Raw genomic sequence first — 23,170 nt, 5'->3', positions numbered from 1 at the left:
GGGGAACTGGGCACCTTCTGTTCGGGGTACACACATCTGGTTGCCCAGAAAGAATCGCCCGCACCCCCACCCCCACCCCACAAAGGCCGAAAATGATCACAGGAGCCCAGCGCCTCCTTCAATCATTCCACTAAAAACAGAAGATAATAATAATAATAATAAGAAGAAGACACCAACAATTGTGGAGGTTGAAATGAGCGGTGTGTGTGTGTGTGTGTGTGTAAGGGGGATGGGGGTGGCAATCTGCTTTGGTACGTTTTATGTAAAGTATTTCACAGTAACGGAAATCAGAAATTTTATTCTACAACAGATTTTTTTACATTGCACTCTTGTTTGTTATTCATCACAAGAACTCGAGTTGAAGTGACAAAACTGTACAGATAAAGACTTCAGTATTGGTCACTTAAAACACATTAATTTTTCTGTTTTAAATAAACAAGTTGGGTTTCTAAAAGCCTGAGAAAAAAGAGGCAAAAATGTCCAAGGTGGGACAAATGCAAAGTTATTTTAAATCACGAGCGCTTTATGTACTGCAATGGAGAGTTATATTGCATACTAAAGCGGATTTCACTTTGCAGAGTTATAAAGAGGTGTTAAAGCTAAGTCCTCATTAAACATAGAATTAAGATCTCACGACCTTTCTTTCAAGTGAATTTATCAAAACTGGAAGGATTAAGAAAGAGCGTGCTAGGCCGTTTTGCAACAACTTGCATCTTTAGATATAAAGGACATAAATAATATCTTGAGTTCCCCCTTTTTCCCGTGAAAAGTCCCCAGAGTAAAACAAACAAAAATAATAAATAAGCCGAATGCCAAGCTCGGCACAGTGTGAGCGCCACTAAATTGTAAATATTTGATCGAGAAAAGGTGGTTTGGAGACTTGTGAATTCTCCTCACTTCCAAAACGTTCAGAGTTGCAGCAATATTATAATGATAAGGGAGTGGGACGGGAATGTAAGGTTTCTTGAGATTCTCGATAGTTTAACTTAGTCATCGTCTTGGTTTAAAGCCAGGAGGCTTCGTCTTTCCAAGTCTTGATTGAGGAAAGCTGGAAACTCTCCGACGCTGGAACCAACTCTTAGGAGAGGGGTACACAACCCAGGTCCACAGCAGAGCATGGGGTTGCCACTTCCAAACCAGAGGGCGGCGCTTTTCACTCTTAGAAAAAAAAAATTTTTTTTTTTGCTACCTTGTAAGGAAGTGGGCGCGGGCTGCACAGGGTCGGCGCCTTCTGATTGGCCGACCCTCCCCGTGATTGACAAGACCCCAGACTCCGCCCCCGTTGCTTTATTGACACTAATGAGCAAGTTCTTCCCACCGCTCTCCTGCCTAGAAGTGCTGACAGATCAAGGCAACAAATTTCAATTACAATCCCTAATTTGTGTCCGCAGAGCGTTTTTTTTTTTTTTTTTTTTTTTTTTTTTACCCATGTTAGTCCTCTCTGGCTCATCAGTCGAGGCAGATCGTGGAGCTGCAGGAGGACGTGGAGGGGGTGGGAGCGGAGTCCATCAGTGAGAAGCGCGCGCAAGAGACCGAGGGAAGGAAACTTGGCGGGCGCATCGCTAGTTCCTCGGATCCCAGCACAACCGAGAAAGAGGAAACGCCAATTTTTTTTTTTTTTTTTGCCCGCAGTGGGGAACAGGGCAGACCTCGGCCTGTGGGAGGCCCCAGGAGTTCTCCGAAGTTTGGTGGCGGCGGGGGGGGGGGGGTGGTGGCGGCGAGAGAAGGTGCGTGTGCCCGTGAAGTGTATATGAGCGAGGGGCGGGCGGGCGGCAGGGATGGCTGAGAAGCGGAGGGGCTCGCCTTGCAGCATGCTGAGCCTCAAGGCGCACGCCTTCTCTGTGGAGGCGCTCATCGGCGCTGAGAAACAGCAGCAGCAGCTTCAGAAAAAGCGGCGAAAGCTGGGCGCGGAAGAGGCGGCTGCGGCGGTGGAAGACGGAGGGAGCTGCAGCCGAGGTGGCGGAGGCGCGGACGAAAAGGACTCCTCCGAGGGGGACGAAGCCGCCGCTGCACTCCCGCCGCCGGCAGGGGCGGTATCCGGACCCGCCCGGGGCTGTGCAAACTTGGAGCGGAGCTGCGGCTCGCGCGAAGCGGCGGGTGAGTAGGCCCCTACTCGCTTGCTGTCTCCGGGGCGGCTCCTCTCCCAGCTCCCCCTGGCCCGCGAGGCCGCCGCGAACCTGAACTTCTGCGAGTTGCGGTACGCGCGCGCAATCCGGCGGCTAGCGCGCCTGTGTGCGCCGCCGCCCCGGGCGCTGCTGCAGCGCGGCTGCCGCCAACCTCAGACCGGTAAATGGCCACCCTTAGACGGATATATCGTCGCCCTTAGACCGGTAAATCGCCACTCTTAGACCGGTAATTCTCCCACCCCAGCCTTGCCGCTACAGTTTGCTGGCGCTCAGTGATGCAAAACTGTGCTCTAAGCATCTGCCTCCCTTGGGGCTCCAGCCAATGGGTGCTTCCTCTCTCTCTCTCTCTCTCTCTCTCTCTCTCTCTCTCTCTCTCTCCCAGTACTTTTCAAAGCTTGGAAGAGGGGTAGGGATTGCTATGGCATAACCCCCGAAACCGGAACGAATGCCCTAAGCGGCTAGGGCAAACCAGGAAGAGGGCGGTGTATTTGCAAACGTGGTTTCCCAAGGGTAACCGAGTTTCTTCTCTTTCCTGCCCCTCTTATTTTATTTTCTCTACCAAGGGCGATGCAACTGTGGAGTTGCTTTTAGCCTTCCTCTCTTTTCCCTGCTGTTTGGGTAGAAACTCAGGGAGGTCAGGAAGTTTGGTAGGAGCGGAATCTGAAGAACTTTGTAGAGGATGCCTCTAGCAGGGCCCAGAACGAGGCGCTTTGGACACCTACCGCGAAGGAAGGCCCAAGTAAACCTTTTGGACTCCGAATTAGGGTATTGTTCTTTTCTGCCTATGCTTTCGGGCTCTGGCTGTGCCAGGGCTGGGATACGGTCTGCATTGGGGATCTGGACTCTGAACAGGTCTGTGACCCCGCTGAGGACGTTCTAGACGCATGTCGCAGCTCCTAACTTATTAGGGCACTTTGATCCAGGCCATCAGAGAGTTTGAGAATCATGTGTCCCAGTGCCCAGCAGAGTGGGTGTTTTCCAAGGGGGAATATGGCGGTTAATTAAAGTGCCCAGTGGTACAAAAACTTTTCTCCCGGTCCTCTCCTAGCAGCCCACCGGGGTCTGTCTCCTCAACTAGCTGCTTGTCTGGAACACTCACCCATGACCCCTCTCTGCCCTTTGCTGCCCAGGAGGCTGTGAGGATGGCATGCTGCAGAGTGCATCCCCATTGGAGTCCCCCAGAATGTCCCCGAAGGGGTCTCCTGCCCCAGCCCGGCCTGGAACTCCACTGTCCTCGGCTCAGGTTCCAAGGGTAGATCTGCAGGGAGCAGAGCTTTGGAAGCGCTTTCATGAGATTGGCACCGAGATGATCATCACGAAGGCCGGCAGGTAAAGAGCAAGTCCTTGGCGGGTCTGGTCTTCTCCGCACCTCTCTGTCCCTGGGAAAGAAGGGCTCAAGGACTTGCGTGAGGTTAGCGCAAGGCCCGCGACTACAGTTAACTTTTGAGACTGCACTTGCCAACCCTCCAGGTTTGCTGTTGGGAGAGGGGTATTCTGGTGGACTGCAGGAGAAAGAATCACTGTCGCAGTCCATGCTGTGGTCAACAGGTTGATAACTGCTCTCTAGGCTGGTGACAGATATGTGGTCATATTAATGTCTCTGGTGGCATTTGAAACAGTTGTTTAGATTCTAGTCATTATTTCTGGAGCTAGGGAACAAATTCTTCCTTATCACATTGATCCCACTTTTTAAAAATTTTATTTTGTAAGGCTTAGGTTTATTTTTCTTTCTTCCTTCCTTTCTTTCGTTTTTGATTTAGACTTGCAGTTCGGTTCTTTATCCAAAAAAAATTACTGGCCCTGTAAAGTGATGTTATGTGATATTTTGACATTAGACTAAGATGAAAATTTACCAGGACCATGAGGCACAAAAGTACTGAATTTTTGCAAAATTAATTACGCTGATTTTCAGAAATTCTTTGTAGATTACCCTAGATTTGCTGAACAACACTTAATTAATTTGTCTTTTCCTTTTAAAGTGTAAAATTCGCACATGAATTCCTTAGCTAGGTTATGTTAATTTGGGATAGGTATATATACATAATGTGTTTTTGAGATTTTACTTTGGTGTAGAGAAACTGAATAATATCTTACTTAAAAAAATAAAAACTTTTAAAAGCACAGCCGTTCAGGGAGTACACATGGCAAAAACCTGGACAGTGTAAAAGTATCCAAACTTATTAGAAATTACAAAAACATATTTTATTGAATCCATATGGTACTTTCTACATTTTCACAGAGCTTTTATTGATCATCTAAATTCAGTCTTTAACCACACAAAGTACCAGTTGCCTTATAAAGGATAGAGTTAAATACCTTTACTCTATATCTTACAGGTGCACTGAAACAACACTACAACGGGCAGGGCAGCATATTAAACTGTTTTCATGCCTAGTTAGAAATAATAGACTTTCTTTTCTTTGGAAATGGTCTTTAGTGGTATTATTGTTTTAGAAAAAAGAAATAGCAGATAGAAGTACTAAAATTTGTATTATAAGATTAGGTTAGAGAAAATTTGATGAACTGAAGGGTCTTATACACAAATCATTAGATGAAAGTTTTTTTTTTACTGAACAAAATTGTTCTATTTATGTATGTGTAGAAGTATGCATATACATACATACCTATAGGTATATGTGCTGTTGTATTCCTTGCTACTGTGCCGTTAAAAAAAAAAGAGAGAGAATCCTTTGTTATACATCTCTGGGAATTCAAGAGAATTACAAATTTTGATTTGTTTTAATTAGTAAAGTTTTGGGTATGTTTAGTTAAATTAAAAAAGTATTTTCAGAGTGTGCTGGGGCAAAGAGTGATTTGGTAAATATACATTGTGTTTAGTTTCTGCTTTCAATAAAGAAGTTTTACTATACCTTTCAAATTTAGAGCAACTTTTGCACTTCACCTTTACCATGCTGCAGACAGGAAGTCCTGTCTCAATAAAGAACATATTGTTTGGTTATAGCATGGCACATTGGCTCCTTGTGGTTTTTTTATAACCCCTTTAAAATTTCACATTATATTTTATCACTTTTAGAAATTCAAATCTTTCTATTCTACCATTTGAAGCTTTCCATTATTTGTGTTATTAAAGTAAGTATACTTATTGATTTTGTTTCAAAAGTAAAGTGCTTTCTTTAGTGCCCATTACTCCTGTAGCATACAATTCTTTTGCTTTTAACTGACTGACATTTCAGTAAACATGAACACATGTATAGGGCACAAGAAATTACATTAAATTTGTGTTATGTTCTAGTTCTTTGTATTAAACTGCCACAGTGGATGCTATAATTTTGTTTATATAAAAAATAGAAATTCTAGAAGTTTTTTTTAAAATATATTCGATCTCTGTGCTTATTCACAGATAAAGATAAAAACCAAAACTCTTTCTTCCCCCTCCTTTATGCCTAGACGAATGTTTCCAGCAATGAGAGTCAAGATCTCAGGATTAGATCCTCATCAGCAGTATTACATTGCTATGGATATTGTGCCAGTGGACAACAAAAGATACAGGTACAGTAATTTTGTGGGGACAAGAGGATAAGAAAATGATAACATTTTACAGGCCATGCCTGCTTGATCTGGGAAGACTATGATGCCTGTTTCTAGAAGCCTGTTGAATTCCCAGATCCATAATCCATCCTCTGTTACTTCTAGTAGTCCAGATGCTCCCTTCTCTTAACAGTAAATGTGGAAATTTATTTTTGTTTTACTTTAAATAGCTACAGAAATGTCTTTAAATGTTGAGGACTTTAAATAAGGGTTAGTTTACTGATATTACACTAAATGTACTTTGTATAGTAATTCAGTTTGCATTAGAGTGTTAAGAGGGAATGTTAAATTTGTAGGTTTATATGATAGTCAAAATGTTTCATTTTCTTCATGATTTTTTAACTTTGAATAAATTTTCTTTCAATATTACATTCAAAATCAAATTACTAGTTGTTCTCAGGCCCCTTTAACTTGAGGAAACTACTTAAGACTTTTTGCAACTAAGAACATTTTTCACTGTGGTATAATGATACCTTTGATAATGAGTTTGTTACCTTATGTTTTTATTTTTCTTTAATTTTAGTTGGCACTTGACAGAATTTTTTAAAATAATCATTGTAATAAGATTAAAACATTTGTTTAGACACTCAATAAAGTTGAAAAATCATTCATTCTTTGCTTTCAAACAAATCTTTGTTCTTTCACTTCTACAAATAAGAAAATTAACATTTTAAAATGTTGCTCTTAATTTTTTCTAATTTTCACAGTTGATTTTTATTCTCCTGAGTTTATAATATTAACTTTTTTAAAAAAAAATTAGAATTTTAGAAGATCATGACTTTGTTTCTTTTCTTTTTTTCATAAATGGCCAAAACATTAAGTTTTAAAGTAAAGTTAGAGTTCTATGTGTATCACATTTTTCAAACATAAGTATTTTTTTAAAACAGTTATGGTGTTAAATGTATACTGACGTTAGTAAAAACACCTATGGGATGCTGAAAAATGAATGCTTGAAAGGACAGTTCTGTTATTTTTCTTTTCTGTAAGCTGTATTATTTATGTCAATCAACAAGAGGGGTATTGCTGAAATGATCTACTGAATGACATTAGCTGTAAGGAATTGAAATGTATTCATTAAATATACCTGGTGTAAAATCTATAGCCTAACTTGGAATTCGTATTGAAGAGCTTAGTGAGCTTATAAGTTACCTTTCTTTTCTTGTCTATTTCTTTCTCTAGGACACGTCCATATATTTTGCATGGTTTACTTGACTTAGTTGATTTTTTTGTATTCTCACATAAAACAGAAAGATTTTTAAATATTAGTAATAAGATCCTAGCTATTAAAGAATCAAGTTGCAAAATGTAAATTTGTTTTTACTTAATTGATTCCCAAAAAGAAATTTGTCATTAACATTGGATCTTTCACAAATAATATTTTACATGTAGTACTTATTCTCTTATTGGTTATAGGTTTTTAAATTACTCAATATGCACCCTTCCTAAAGGTCTTGATAGAGCATATGGCTCTTTATTTTGGTAATGATTCAATCTGTATCCATAATACAGTTTTGTATAGTATTCCTAAGATTTGTATTTTATTCTCAGAATTTGTCAGCAGTAGTAGAAAAACTTTTGGCTTACTCTATTATCAAAAAGTGATGTTTGGTCAAGTCAAAATGCTATTGATTGACTGAAATGCAAGATTCACAGAGACTTACGTGCTTAGGAATATCTTAGTGAAATTACACTGTACCATTTAAGGAAAGTTGTAAAATTTTTCTAAATTTCATTATTTTTTATAAGAAAAAAGAATCAAAGAGAAGAAAGTACACTGAGCTCAAAAGAGAATGAAACAGTTGAAACAGAAGATTCCACCAGAGATTTTATAAAACCATGTCATGTTGTTTTAGAGAGAAATTTGGTGTGGTTTGGGAGATGGTACAGTGGAGAAAGCAGTAGAACCTCAAGCATGAGGTCCTGAATTCAATCCCTGGAAGCACATATACCAGAGTGATATCTGGTTCTTTCTCTCTCTCACCTATCTTTCTCATAAATAAATAAATAACTGCTTAAATTTTTTTTTAAAAAAAGAGAAATTTGCATTCTATCTTACAGATTCTCTGAGAATCTTTTTTAAGTAGTTCACTTAAATTCTGTGCAATTTGTGTTAAAGCACAAATGAAAGAATGCATAAGATAGGGAATTGGGTGGTAGCACAGCAGGTTAAGCGCACATGGCACAAAGTGCAAGGATCAGCGTAAAGATCCCGGTTCAAGCCCCAGGCTCTCCACCTGTAGGGGCATCGCTTCACAGGCAGTGAAGCAGGTCTACAGGTGTCTATCTTTCTCTCCCATTCTGTCTCCCCCTCCTCTCACTATTTCTCTCTGTCCTATCCAACAACGACAACATCAACAACAACAATAAAAACAAGGGCAACAATAAGAAAATAAATAAATATAAAAATTCATAAGATAATTTTATTTTATGTCCTTTTTTTCTATGATTCATCGATATATTAGTGTGGTTTTTCAATGTATGTATTTAAAGTCAATAGTAAATAATAATCTGATAAGTAAGATAAATATTATGACTCTACTTAGTACCCAAAATATTATTACTATAATGTGTTCTGTGGAGTCAATATATTTAGCATATATAAACAAACAGAAAATAATATTGATGGTGTATTTATCACAATTTTCTGTAATTGCAACTTTTAACTAGTGGTAAAAATATTTCAGTAGTGGTGCTTGAAGACTAGTTAAAAAAATTCTTATAAGGAACAGAACTACAAATAATAGTCGCTAAAGACCTCCATTTTATGATTATAGAAATTTTGTGGTTAAATTAAGTACTTTATTCCCAACTTAAAGTAAAATAAAATTCTCAGTGTTGTTCAGAAATCTCAATTTTAATGTGTAACAGAATTAGAAAAAATACTGCTAAATATTTAGAGATTTAAAAATGTTTCCTATAAAAGTGAGTTTCCAAAACCTTTTGAAATGTCCAGTAACCTTTTTTCCCCATCTATCTCATCATACTTCTCATAAATCTACAATGGGAAGTGATCTTAAAGAAAGTGAGGCACTTAAGATATAACTCTCCAGTAGTTTTGAGATTTGAAGATGACCTTCGTAGCATAATAGCTACTTCATGTCAAATGACCATCCAAATGAAAAATGGAAAATAATACAATACAGAGAGATTATCTATCATGAATAGGTGTGATTTATAGGAACTAATACAACTGCTTATAGTAGCGAGTGTGCATCTTTTTTTCCCTTTAGTTGCCCTTGTTATTTTATTGTTGTAGTCATTATTGTTGTTATTGATGTTGTCGTTGTTGAATAGGACAGAGAGAAATGGAGAGAAGAGGGGAAGACAGAGAAGGGGGAGAGAAAGATAGACACCTGCAGACCTTTTTCACCACCTGTGAAGCGACTCCCCTGCAGTTGGGGAGCCCAGGGCTCGAACCGGGATCCTTATGCCATGAGCACTTAACCCACTGCACTACTGCCCTACCACCGTGCATCTTTTTTTACTAAACCCTTGAAAGCACTTACTCTAAATGGTCAACAGATAACTTTAGCAAAATCACTTTAGTTCATTGACATAAATAATAACTCAAAAGAAAGCAATAGGTTACTGCAGTCTCAGAGTTTTTGCTAAGAGCTTGGAATCTTATTAGATGTAAAGTGCAAATTGTTTTCAGATTTATCAGGGGGGAGTAAAGGGCTCATTATGTCTGATGCTGCTGGGCTGGAGATTCTAAATTAAAACAGTAATCCACACATCTAGCCTGTCATTGTCTTCTAGGTATGTCTACCACAGCTCTAAGTGGATGGTGGCAGGTAATGCTGACTCTCCAGTGCCACCTCGTGTGTACATTCATCCTGACTCACCTGCCTCAGGCGAAACTTGGATGAGACAAGTGATCAGCTTTGACAAGCTAAAGCTCACCAACAATGAACTGGATGACCAAGGCCATGTAAGCAGATGGTCAACCTGATGAACCAACTTGGGATTGGGGGAGAGGGGCCTGACTGAGGATCTTGCTCAGATCACTATTTCTCTCTTGGCTAATAAGCATAAGAAGAATCTATGCAAGATTAGTTTTATATTTGTGTCAAAGATTAAGCCTGTAGGCCAACTACCCTATAAAGCCATCCATTGGTAAAAACTCTATCTACTGCAATTGTATTGAGAAAAAGGGTCCTCAGGCAAGCAAGCATTTTTAGCTGGGTCATTTGTTTGACATCCCTTGAACTTCTAATCATCATACTATGAATATGAAAACTTGGGCATTAACAGGGCAATGGTTTACTGTGTCCTGCCTACATCCAGCTCTTTTCCCTTGCAGCTAAACCATATTGCTTCTTAGTAATGCCCTAGGCCCTGGCATTTGCTTTTTGTGTGTTCCATTTGCAAGCTCCCAATTGTGTCACAATAATAATTCCTTATAAACTTAAAGCTGTGGAAACACAATATATTAGTCAAAGTGAACCATTTGAGCAATGTAGAGATTTTTAATATGCTATTATTTGTTGTTGCTGGAGCTTCACCTTTCCAAGCTAACTTTTTCAGACAGAAAGAGTGAGAAAGACACCAAAGCACCAAAGCTTCCTCTAGTATGGTAGAGACTGCTTGAGCCTGGGCAAAATGCATGGCAAAGTAGTCACCCTTGCCCATGAGAGTTGGCCCCAACTTAATATTTAGTCAGTATAGATTTAAGGGAATATTTCTTTTAATAAATAAGCAACTCTGGACACATACCGATTTTTTGTTTTTTACTCTAGTGTTTTTTGTTAGTTTTCTGTTACTTGAGATTGTTTTGCTGTATGCAAAGCTGAAATGCCTTTTAAAGAGTTTATTTTAAAAAATATTTATTTTTTATTTATTTAAAAAATACTTATTATTTATTGTTTTGAATGAGAAAGACACAGAGATAGACAGATGGAAGCAGTGCTTAGCTGGGGCCTGTGGTGGTGCTGGAGAGTGTATTTGGGCCCTCAGCCTCAGGCATGAAAGTCATTTGCATAACTATTGTGGTATCTCTGCACCTTTTGAATAGTTTGTTTTACTTGAAAGGATTACTAACTTGTTCATTTTTTTCCAAAGGGTGACATAAAGATTAAAGATTGCATGTTTTTTTTTTTTTTTTTTAAACCAGATCACTGTTCAGCTCTGGCTGGTGGTGGTACAGGTGGTTGAACCTGGGTCTTTGGAGCCTCAGGCATGAAAGTTTGTTTGTATAACCATTATGCTATCTACCCCCACCAAATGCACGCTATCATATAATCATATATAGTGATGAAATGCTTGCAAGTTGCTAGATAATATCTGAAGCAATTGGTTCTGGTGAAAATACCCATGTACAACTTTCACTATACAATGGCAACATCAAGATTTTAAAGACTTACCAAGAAAAATATCACATTTATAGTGATTTTACTTGTTGCTTTTGATGATTTAAAACAGAATTAGAAAGTAGTAGTAGAAGGCCAGTGAGATGCACCAGTGATAGTGCAATACCTTGAGACACTGAAGGCCCCAGGTTCAGTCTTCATCACTGCCATGAGCTAGAGTAGATTTTATCCCTGAATGCAGTCAAAACCTTTGTTTTTATTAAGTTGCTTTGCTTCCCTTCCTTTTTTTTTTCTTTTTAAATTTACAACAAAGTTATAACAGTTGCTTTTTACTCCATTGAGGTGAAAGAACATTAGTTTCTTATCAGTGTGGGGATGGGAGCAGGCAAAACCCACTGAAGGAGCCCATACCTTGTTGTGAGCAAGACCCTAGGGGAAGTTCCACATGAGAACTTCCTCTCACTAGGAGAAGATCTACTGATAGCAAAAGGGACCTGTCTTGCTATGTACACAACCCAACATTAGTCTGGCTACAGAATCCCCCAAGCAACAAGTAGGGATGGATCACAAAGTCTTTGCTGTGAAATAGTGGGGGATATACACTTATAGTGATTTTACCAGTATTCCTTCCTAAACAGTATTCACCAGTATTCCTCCCTGAACAATCCTTGATACTTGGAAAGTTGAAAAGTCACTTGTTTAAAACACTACACTAGGGAGTCGGGCGGTAGCCCAGCGGGTTAAGCATACATGGTGCAAAGAGCAAGGACCAGCATAAGGACCCTGGTTTGAGTCCCCGGCTCCCCACCTGCAGGGGAGTCACTTCACAGGCAGTGAAGCAGGTCTGCAGGTGTCTGTCTTTCTCTCCCCCTCTGTCTTCCCCTCTTCTCTCCATTTCTCTCTGTCCTATCCAATAATGACGACATCAATAACAACAAGAATAATTACAACAACAATGAAAAACAACAAGGGCAACAAAAGGGAAAATAAAAAAAAAATTTAAAACACTACACTAAGAGGCCAGGCAGTGGCACACCTGGTTAAGTGCACACATTACAGTGCATAAGGACCCAGGTTCAACCCCCTGGACCCCACCTGCAGGGAGAAAGTTCCACAAGTGGTGAAGCAGGGCTGTAAGTATCTCTCTCCCTTTCTATCTTCCCCTCTCCCCTCAACCTCTCTCTGTCTCTATCCAATACTAAATATATATATATAATCTTAACAAAAACTACACTAATAGTCTAATGTCTCAGGCAGTCTGAGGTCCAGTTATAAGCTTGTGAGGGTTTGGTTTCTGCAGTCACTGTATTAGATTAGAAAGAGTCCATGATCTCTAAGAAGTTCTTTCTTCACCATGGACATCCATATATCTTTATCAGAGTAAAGCTTGGAACTAAGAGGACAGAACAGTTAGAGGGAAATTTGGATAGTCACCTTTTATGTGAGTTTAGAGATGAATTAATGTTACTTCCTCTAGAATTGGGGAAATAGGTAGGAAAACTTAACCAAATGATCAGAGGAACACTGTAGTTCTTTTCATCAGAAAAGGGAAAGAAGCAGGAAGTCCCTGACTTATGTTATGCATGCAATCACATCAACAGCAGAACTAAGAAATTCTTTTTTTTTAAATTTCTTTATTGGAGAATTAATGTTTTATATTTGATAGTAAATACAATAGTTTGTGCATGCATAACATTTCTCAGTTTTCCATATAACAATACAACCCCCATTAGGTTCTCTGTCATCCTTCTTGGACTTGAAGAAATTCTTAATTAAGAAATTCCTAAGAAATTAAGAAATTCTTAATCCCTAGAGCTATCTCACAGAATGACATTGAACACAACAGACACTTTTTCTTCACTAAAGCCTTCCCTACCTCTCACGGGTGAGAATACTGTGGTATCTGCACTTCTCTGGGCTAAAAGCAAAATTAACTGTGGGTATGTCTCTCTCCCATGAAGCACAGAGCATCATCAAAGGCCAGGGCAGTTTTTTTTTGAAATCTTCTACATTATTTCCAAATCTGTAAAAATATTTGTTCTTTAAATAAATAAGGTACAAGTGCTTTTCTTTCCTACATTCTTCTCTGCTATCAACTGACATGTACATACATTTTATTTTATTTTATTCTTACCATTTGCAAAGGCATCTGCTTCATACAGATATAACCTGTATCTTTCTTTTCCTGCTTCCCATGTATGTTAGTTACCTCTCTTTATTAGAGTATGATATCCTGCCACAACCCTGAGTGAAATATTTCACTGGTAGGCAACATATTTTTTCCTGGATTTTTTCCATATTTAATTTTCTGTAGTAGTAAAATATTATGATTATTTAGGTTTAAGTCATTGTATTTTAACTTGTAATCTGTTATTCTGCGTTTTAAATCTCATTCTGCCATGGCTTTGGGCAAGAATTGGTCTAGACATTGCAGTGAAAATTCTTTTCTTTTTTCTTCTTCTTCTTTTATGGAATTCACCTTTAAATCAGTATACTCTGTAGCTATGGATGTAATTCAGTGTGAGAGAGCATGTCTTACAAATACGAGGTCCTCAGGTCAATCCACTGCAGTGTAAATAAGTAAAAATGAATTAGTAGAATCTCAGCAAAGCAGAATAGTATATGTTAGTAGGCCTTGTTCCATCAGTTGAAGGTCTTATGAGAAAAAGTTCCTGTCAAACCCCTTAACCAACTTTCCAATTCTTTTTATTTTGGAGAAGATGAAGGGATCCTTGAATAAATTATCTGGGTGGAGATCATTAGCATGCTAGAGTTTGACATTTGTTTCCATGGACATATTCCCTGATTCACTTAGAATTTACTATCTGGAGGGAAACATTTAGATGAACATTCTCCTAAAAAATTAGAGGACATTTATTTATCATTTTAAAAACATTAATTTACTTATTAACGAGAGAGAGAGAGAGGAAGAGAGAACCAGAACATCATGTAGGCACATGCAATGCTAGGTATCAAACTCAGGACCTCATGGGTGACAGTGCAACACTGTATCCACTGTGTCACTTCTTGGGCCACAAGAAAGCATTGTGCTGCTAGTGCTTTGGAAGAAATCACAGTTAGGTCACCAAAGCCTGGGGATCTGTGGGAGTAGCCTATTCTCCAGGCTACTGAGAATTCAATCATACAAAGGTCATCTTAGCTCTTAGTTTGTCCTTACCAGCTTCCTATTTTCCTTTGAGAGATGGTGACTGTGGGGGTGGGGGAAAAGCAAGCTATGACAGGGGAGATTGCCAAGATCTCTTTGGTGAAAGTAACTTGTAACAACTTAGCGGTCCAGTGCATTCCTGTTCATGGTCATATCTCTCCAGCTCCCAAGGCTTGCTTTTCTTATGGGTTAGATTGTAATCAAAGAATCTGGAGTTAATTAAATGAGCTGATGAATTTGAAAAGTACCTATTTGTAAGGAATGCTTTATACAACTAAAGCAGAAACATGGTCAGTCACTATGCTATAGAACTTGCATCTTTCTTGGTGTAATTGACTTAACCTGATTACTTATAGTTAATTGCTATTAGCTGTCACCCAAAATTCAGGGAACCAGATTTTTGTTTTCTGTGTTTTCTCAGTTCTTTGCTTAATTTGCTCAGATACTGGCATTTAGATCATCTAAGAATTTTCCAAAGTCAGCAAGTGTTGCTTCCTTAATGAATGGTTTTATAAGATTGGGTACAGCTGGCATATATTTCAAACCACAGTCACTGTGGGCCCATCAGAACAGAGATAATTCTTTTTTTTTTAATATTTTATTTTATTTATTTATTCCCTTTTGTTGCCCTTGTTGATTATTTTTTTTATTGTTGCAGTTATTATTGTTGTTGTCGTCATTGTTGGATAGGACAGAGAGAAATGGAGAGAGGAGGGGAAGACAGAGAGGAGGAGAGAAAGATAGACATCTGCAGACCTGCTTCACCGCCTGTGAAGCGACTCTCCTGCAGGTGGGGAGGCGGGGTTCGAACCTGGATCCTTATGCCGGTCCTTGTGCTTTGCGCCACCTGCGCTTAACCTGCTGCGCTACAGCCCGACTCCCGAGATAATTCTTTTGATGCAAACCTGTTGTCTTTAAAGTGAAAAAGAATTTGTATTAACTTGAATGTAAGAAAACGTTCACTGTGTGTGGAACAGATCTATCTATTAGCACAAGTTGTGCTAGTAGATAAAACCAAACAGAAGAAATAATTCCTTAGGGGCCAGACAGTGGTGCACCTAGTTGAGTGCATACATTACCATTCATAAGCACCCTGGTTCAAGTCCCTGAGCCCCACCTGCAGAGGGGAAGCTTTATGAAAAGTGAAGTAGTAACTGAAGGTCCGTCTCCCTCCCCTCACCCCCCATCTTCCATCTCAATTTCTGTTAGTATCATAAATAAATAAATGAAATTTAAAAAAATAAATAAAATCTTAAAAAAATAATTCCTCATCTAAACATAACAGAGAACATGAAGATCAAATAAAGGTGTTTATGAATCTGTGATGGGATAATCATCATAGCCTCCTCATTTATTTCTAATTTTTAAAATGTTATTTATGTATTTTGGATGGTAACAGAGAAACTGAGAGAGAAGGGGAAGAGAGAGAATAATACCTGCAACACTACTTTACCACCTGTGAAGCCTGCCCCTTGCAGCTGGGACAGGGTGGGAGCAGGGGTCTTGAACCCAGGTCCTTGCATATGGTAACATGTGCACTTAACTAGGTGTACCACTGCCCTGCCCCAGCCTCCTCATTTAGAAAGTCAGTAGTTCTCCTGATTCTATTAAATTTTATTGAGCATTATTATAGTTTGACTGCTTACCAAAAAGTAAATACTATTTTATAAAGATGAATGAAGGCTCAACTAACGTTTTTAAAGAATTTACAGGGTTATGCTAAATCCATTATCAATATATTGACTACATTTTGTTTGAATAGTTATAGATTACTGTTTGCAGACATTGGCCTATATCAACTGCTTTTGTACCCTACCTCACTGTACTCCACTTTATCTTAGAAATTTGGTAAACATGTAAGCAAATATGTGAAATTAGAATGTAGACAGCTATGTGAAGAAGTCTTGTTTGAATGAGCAAAGATTCTAGGCTAGTAAAATAGCTCATTTGGATAGTGTGCTGCTTTGTCATGGGCATAACCCAGGTTCAAACCTGGCCCATGCTTCACTGAAGGATGCATCAGCAACATAGTGCCCCTCTCTCTGTCTCTCCATCTCTGTCTTATCTGAAGGAGTTGGCAAAGAGTAGTGATGGCTTGACGAAGAAAAAAGGATTAAAAAAAAAAAGAACCTCTTTTTCATTGCCTAGAAAACAGAAATCTCAGTCATTTTTTAAAATTTCAAGTCAGATCATGCCTGCCTTCTGAAAGTGATTATGTACTTATTTTTTGTTTGTTTGATGCAGCAAAATAGTTTTTTTCCCGACTTTTCTTCAACACATCAGAATTAAACCTTACTCCTATGTTTTAAAAACTTTTTACCTAACTCACAGCATAATATATACATTTAAGTATAACACACACACAGAAAACAATGCTTTGTAAAACACTTATCCATACTATAAACAAGATACTATTTTCTGCTATGATACTTTTATTTATTTAAAATTATGGTTGGACCCTTTTAAATTAATGTTAATGGGTTGCTTATAGGTTACTGAAATTCTGTACATTTTTTGACCCAGGAAATATAATTTCCTGGATTGATGACTCATGTTTATTTTATTTATTTTTAATTTTTTATTTATTCATTTTCCCCTTTTTTGTTGCCCTTGTTTTTTTATTGTTGTAATTATTATTGTTGTTATTGATGTCTTCGTTGTTGGGTAGGACAAGAGAAATGGAGAGAGGAGGGGAAGACAGAGAGGGGGAGAGAAAGATAGACACCTGCAGACCTGCTTCAACACTTGTGAAGCGATGCCCCTGTAGGTGGGGAGCCAGGGGCTTGAACCGGGATCCTTACGCTGGTCCTTGCACTTTGCGCCACCTGCGCTTAACCACTGCACTACTGCCCGACTCCCTGGGACTCATGTTTATATCAAGTGATGAAGAGGACTATTGTCATTCTTAGCATTTTTTTAAAATTCAGGCAACAATCTCATCAAGCATATATGATGTGTATAGCCATCATATCTGCTCTCCAGGCTTTCTCTCCACTAATAGAAGAAAAACAAACAAACAAAAATAAAAGCAACACTAGGACTAGAGAGACAGCTCACCAGGGTAGGGCATAAGCCCTGCCATGCCCCCTGGTTCATGCTCTGGTACCACTTGAGAAGTGCTGTGGCACCAGAGGAAGATCAAGTGCTCTTTCTATCTAAACGAAAAAAGTAGCCTGGGGCAGAGAGTATGATAGCATGATGTTTATGCAAAACAGCTCTCATTACTGAGACTCCGAAGTCCCAGGCTCAATCTCCTACATCACCATAAGCCAGAGTTGAGCAGTGCTCTGGTAAAAAAATAAAAAAGGAAGGAAGAAAGAGAGAGGAAGGAAGAACAGCCTGGAATAAGGAAATCACACATGCCTGAGGCTATAATTCCACACACACAAAGAGGGAGAAGGGAAGAAAAGAAAGAAACAAAGAGAAAATATTAAAAGCAAGGAGAGATAGATAATTTGGGAGGTTACCTAATTTGCCCTGTGTGGGCCCAGATTCAAGCCTCAGTACTGGGCTGCACCACTGTGGTGTCTTCTCCCTTGCTGGCTTTTTCTGCCTTTTTAACGGAAAAAACTGGTCTGGAGCAGTGAAATTGCACATGTGTGAGGTCCTGGGCCACTCAAGTAAGTAAGTAAATAAATAAACTTAAAAGGCCGTAACAATAAAATCAACCCTAGGACTAATAACTATCAGATAATAAAAACATCTTTACTGGGAGTGGGGCGGTGGCGCAGTGGGTTAAGCGCACACGGTGCAAAGCACACAGACCGGCATCAGGATTCTGGCTGGAGTCCCCAGCTCCACACCTGCAGGGGGTTCGTTTCACAGGTGGTGAAGCAGGTCTGCAGGTGTCTGTCTTTCTCTCCCGCTGTCTTCTCTCGATTTCTCTCTGTCCTATCTATCCAACAACAACGACAGCAATAATAACAAGAACAATGACGAGGACAAACAACAAGGGCAACAAAAGGAAACAAAATTTTTTACCCTTCAGCCATACATTTTAGGTATTGGACACTTCGTGTTTGGGCTGAGTAAAGATTCTGAATTTGGCTTATTATGGTGTCTACATCGAGTTTGCTGTTGTTTGACTGTATCACTCCCCCCATACACACACACCCCCAAGAAAAGACAAAAAACAAAAACAGCAAACTCAAAACCCAATTCAATTACTAAACTTATTAAAGTTTGTATTTTAACAGACTTTTTGTTGCTAAAACTCAGATCCAGAAGGGGTGTGTCTCAACTGGCAAACTCCCGGATTGATACTAGCCATTCCTGAGTAAGGTCTTTTAGTCTCAGGAATCTCCCTCAGTCCCTTTCTGTCCACAAGCTACACATATTTGTACTCACCTGTGGCGTGGTGAGTTCTTGAAGATATCCTGGTAGTACATTGTTGAATCTTCAAGTGATTATTGTTGCTTTTTATAGTTGATCAGCAAGAGCATAATATAGCCACACCTCCGGAAATCCTCTCATGTAAAGCTTCTATGAGCAACTAAATGCCACCAAGCTAGAGAACCTGAAAGAAATGAACCAATATTTATATTTTAAATATAGACTCTTAGCAGCAAATAGAAAATTTTATTGATTGACACTTTACCACTGCCACTCCAACCTTAAAAACACAATATATAAAGAAGAAAAAATTAGCTTACAACTTAAAAAATCTAGAGATAGTCCAGGTTTATATCTTTGTTTAGGCCCATTCTTAATACTGTTGTTTTATGCAGTTCTGACAAGTTTATATAATGCTTGAATTTCTTTTTGTTACTTGAAAACTTAAAGAGAAAGCATTTTATTGTGTAGGTTAAAATGTTTTAAATAGCATTACTAATGGCTGAATAATACCGTTTTGTATTATGTGAACTTTAATTTATCTAACTAGGCTTCTCATTTAACAGGTTTATAGTGTTTCCACTGTTATAAATGGTATGATGCACATTTTCTCCTCCTCCTCCTCCTCCTCGTCCTCCTTCTTTCCTCCAGTGTTATCGTTAGGGCTTGGTGCCAGCACTACAATGCCAGTTAGCAGAATTTGATCATTTTAGTCTCTCTCACTTTTTGTCATTCGTGGGGTTTTACTCTAGGCTGCCTTCTTCCCAACCCCTCATATAGAGAGACAGTACTAATGCTTCCTACAATGCTGTCCAGGTTGATCTAATTTTTTATTGTACTGTTTTACTAAACTTGTTCTAAATAAAACACTTTTTTCTTACATTTTCAGTGACAGAAAGTGTAACTCTATAAACTTTCATAGTTGTACACAGCATCTTATCAAAATTGCTTTTCTTTTGTATTTTCATGTAAATTTACAAACAACTCCTTAGCATTCCATTTCAAGTCTTGATGCATTTTATTAAATTGTCAATTCATCCTTGAAAATTTTTATTTCAAATTGGCATTTTTAATCTTATTTTAAATCTATATATATTTTTATTCTTTCAGCTTTTCCTTTTATATTTTCATAATAGTAACACCTTCTATTTTTATTTTTATTGCCACTAGCATCACTACTGGGGCTTAGTACCTGCACAATGAGTCTACCTTTCCCAATGTCCTGTCTGCCAGTCTTATTTCTTTCCTTTCTTCCTTCTTCCTTCCTTCCTTCTTCCTTCCTTTCTGAAAGAACAGAGAGTAATTGAGAGGGGAAGAAGAGATAGAAAGGAAGAGACAGAGAAAGAGACATCTGCAGCACTGCTTCACCATTTGTGAAGCTTTCTCTCTGCTGGTGGGGACTGCTGAGGGCTTAAACCAGGGTTCTTGCACTTTCAGTGTGTGCATTCAGCTAGGTGTGTCACTGCCACAGTTTCTCCAACTGGAATTTAGTTTATGCTTAATGTGGCTATAATGTTGAGACTGATAGAGACTCATTGCAAACTTGACTTTTCTTTCATGATGTAGATTATTCTTCATTCTATGCACAAATACCAACCACGAGTCCATGTCATTCGGAAAGACTGTGGAGATGATCTTTCTCCCATCAAGCCTGTTCCAACCGGTGAAGGAGTGAAGGCATTCTCTTTTCCAGAAACTGTGTTCACAACTGTCACTGCCTACCAGAATCAGCAGGTAATGTTTCCAAAATAGGTTATATGTACACTTACTACATATGTTTAGTATTTGTCTTAACAATGACTAATAAATGTAATGTTTATACATGTAACTATGTTTCTCTTAAGGAAGACTGTTCTTGTCAGGGTATCTTTAGACAAGACTCAGATAACAGAGTAGGTTTATTTTCTATTTAAAGCTATTGAGTCATCAAGTCATAATTAAATGTTTATCATGTAGGATAGAAAAGCAAATTGTGTCATAGAGCATAGGACTTAATAGCTAATTTATTTCAAAGCCATAGTTCAAGTATTTAGAGAATTATTTTGGAATATAAAATAAAAGGATTTTAATTTTAAATCAGATACATATTGTGATAGATGATAACATACATTGTTTATAAAATGTGAGGTCAGAACTTGTGGAAATGAAATTAGAAATACTACTTTTTCCCTTTTGATATTTGTATATATAAGTGTATATATATATTTTTTCAGGGCTATGAATATTTATTGAGACAAAGCAGGGATAGAGAGAAGAGGAAAATATACACTTTAGAATCTTGTAGGTGAGAGGGAGAGCCTATATATATATATATATATATATATATATATATATATATATATATATATTTAATGAGAGAGTAAGAGAGAGAATGAGAGCATCACTCATGTAATACCAGAGTCCGAATTCTCAACCTCATGCTTGAGGGTCTACCTCCAGGGCCAGAGATGTATGAGTTCTCCATATGGATAACCATATATAGTTCTTAAAATTTCTTTTTTAAAAATTATTTATTTATTCCCTTTTGTTGCCCTTGTTGTTTTATTGTTGTTGTAGTTATTGTTGTCATCCTTGTTGGATAGGACAGAGATAAATGGAGAGAGGAGGGGAAGACAGAGAGGGGGAGAGAAAGATAGATACCTGCAGACCTGCTTCACTGCCTGTGAAGTGACTCCCCTGCAGGTGGGGAGTCGGGGACTCAACCTGGATCCTGACACAGGTCCTTGAGCTTTGCACCACGTGAGCTTAACCCACTGCACTACCGCCTGACTCCCAATCATAAATATCTCTATATGACTATGTCAAGTAAGTGAAGAATTCAATTAGAGGAAATTATTTCATACATGCCATTCCGACCAGTTTTTCTAAGAAATATTGATGCAACTGATGCTGATGTGGCCTCTAAGAATAATCTGTTTCCTTTTTAAATTTCAGTGGCACCAGAATTAGCTCTCTCTTCTCTTCATGTTTGTACACATCCTGTTTAAAATCTTAAAGCTGTATAACCTCTCCATAGTGGTTTCTGTTGTTCAAAGCTGGTTAGACACTTGGTATCCCATCCACTCTCTTTTTTCTCCTGTAAGGCCGAGAGGTTCATCTGTTGTTATCTGTGTGCCCATAGCTGAACAGCTTTGTCCTCTCACACTCACATCACAGGAAATTAACCTTTAGAGGGGCTGGAGATAATTAGGAAACTTACTTTTGGACAGAAAAGGACCACAGTTGGGGGGATGAGAGTGCTTTGTAGACACCTATCATTGGGGAGATAGAAATCATACCAATGTGTCAACATTGGTATGTGTCATACCAATGTGTCAACATATATATATGCAGAGAAAATTGAAAAGAGAAAGGGTGAGATAGATGAGTTTGTCGGAAAAGTCATGACATATATTTTCATGCAAAAATGCATCATGACTTTCCTGACAACCCAGTAGACAGAGAAAGACACCCACAGCCCCTCTTTACCACTTGTGAAATTTCCCTACTGCAGATGGGGACCAAGGGCTTAAATCCTGGTCCTTGAACATGGTAATGTGTGTGTTCAACTGAGTGCTCTACCATGTAGCCCCAGGCTGTTTTTTCATACATAGAGCGCGCGCGCGCGCGCACACACACACACACACACACACACACACACACACACACACACACACACACACACACCTGTACTGGAGATTACTTTGGTACCATATCATCTCCATGTGCTGAAACCTGGGCTATTACATGGAAAGGCATGTGCCTTAGTCCCTGAGCTATCTCTTCTGCCCCATAAAATAGTGCTTTTAAATAAAAAGCAATACACGAGGAGAGACACTTAGTACTTTTTTTTTTTTTAACAATCCCAAATAGTCTTTTTCTATCTTCTCTCTCCCCTCCCCCCAACCTCTCTTTCTGATACATGCAGAAGTCAACTGTGTTGGTTAAAATAGTGGTTACTTCTGATTAGACATTTACTATAGCTATCTGACAAAGTCAGAAGTCTACAGAAAAAGAAAGAATTTCAGATTCACACAGACAGTTCAGAGAGAAATAAAAGGTAACAGTAATGGAAAGGTAAAATGAGTGTATGTTACCTATATTTCATAGAAGTGGCAATTATTTAGGGGCTGAAATTTAAATCCATCCATATAAATGGCTATTAAGTAGACACTGCATATTCTTCATTTTCCATCACTCCAGCAGAATCAGAATTAAACTAGAGCAATGACTTCAAGGAAAAAACTAGGGGCCAGGTGGTGGCATATCTGGTTAAGAGCACATAGTACTGAGCGCAACAACTAGCACAAGGATCCAGGTTTTAGCACCCTGGTTCCCTACCTGCAGGGGGGGGGGGACACTTCACAAGCCGAAGCAGGTCAGCACTTGTCTATCTTTGTCTCTCCCTCTCTATTACCCTCTTCTCTCTCAGTTTCTCTTTGTCCTATCTAATTTTTTTTTTTTTTAAAAAAAGGCTACCAGGAGCAATGTATCCATAGTGCCTGCACTGAGCCCTAGTGATAACCCCAGAGGCAAAAAAAAAAAAAAAAAGGTCAGGGAAGGGGGAAGCTACAGTTCAGAGGTTTTGGGTACTGATAAATCATTCAGAATCTACTCCTGGAATACTAAAAGCAAAGGAAACAATTGCAGAGCTTGGGTGGAGGTGGAGGTGAAGGGTCTATTTCATAGAAATCTAATGTTTTAGATGA

At 38.8% G+C, this 23,170-nt stretch overlaps 1 protein-coding gene across 2 annotated transcripts in view; it reads left to right on the top strand.

Moving 5' to 3' along the window:
• Nucleotides 1-938: 938 nt before the first annotated feature.
• TBX18 (T-box transcription factor 18) overlaps nucleotides 939-23,170 on the top strand; it is a 34,014-nt gene continuing 11,782 nt past the window's right edge. Inside the window, exons 1-5 of one of the 2 annotated variants that reach the window (XM_007526137.2) lie at nucleotides 939-2,097; nucleotides 3,257-3,455; nucleotides 5,535-5,636; nucleotides 9,435-9,606; nucleotides 20,049-20,216. In XM_007526137.2, the coding sequence (XP_007526199.1) occupies nucleotides 1,779-2,097; nucleotides 3,257-3,455; nucleotides 5,535-5,636; nucleotides 9,435-9,606; nucleotides 20,049-20,216 (960 nt within the window). In that variant the 5' untranslated portion in view covers nucleotides 939-1,778. Of the gene's footprint in view, nucleotides 2,098-2,611; nucleotides 2,892-3,256; nucleotides 3,456-5,534; nucleotides 5,637-9,434; nucleotides 9,607-20,048; nucleotides 20,217-23,170 lie in introns of those variants that run through there. The other variant, XM_060205461.1, reaches the window with a different exon arrangement.

Source organism: Erinaceus europaeus, chromosome 13, assembly GCF_950295315.1.
Source record: "Erinaceus europaeus chromosome 13, mEriEur2.1, whole genome shotgun sequence".
Taxonomy (NCBI): Eukaryota; Metazoa; Chordata; class Mammalia; order Eulipotyphla; family Erinaceidae; genus Erinaceus; species Erinaceus europaeus.
Note: the sequence above shows the minus strand (reverse complement) of the source record. Positions and strands in the feature narration are given on the sequence as shown.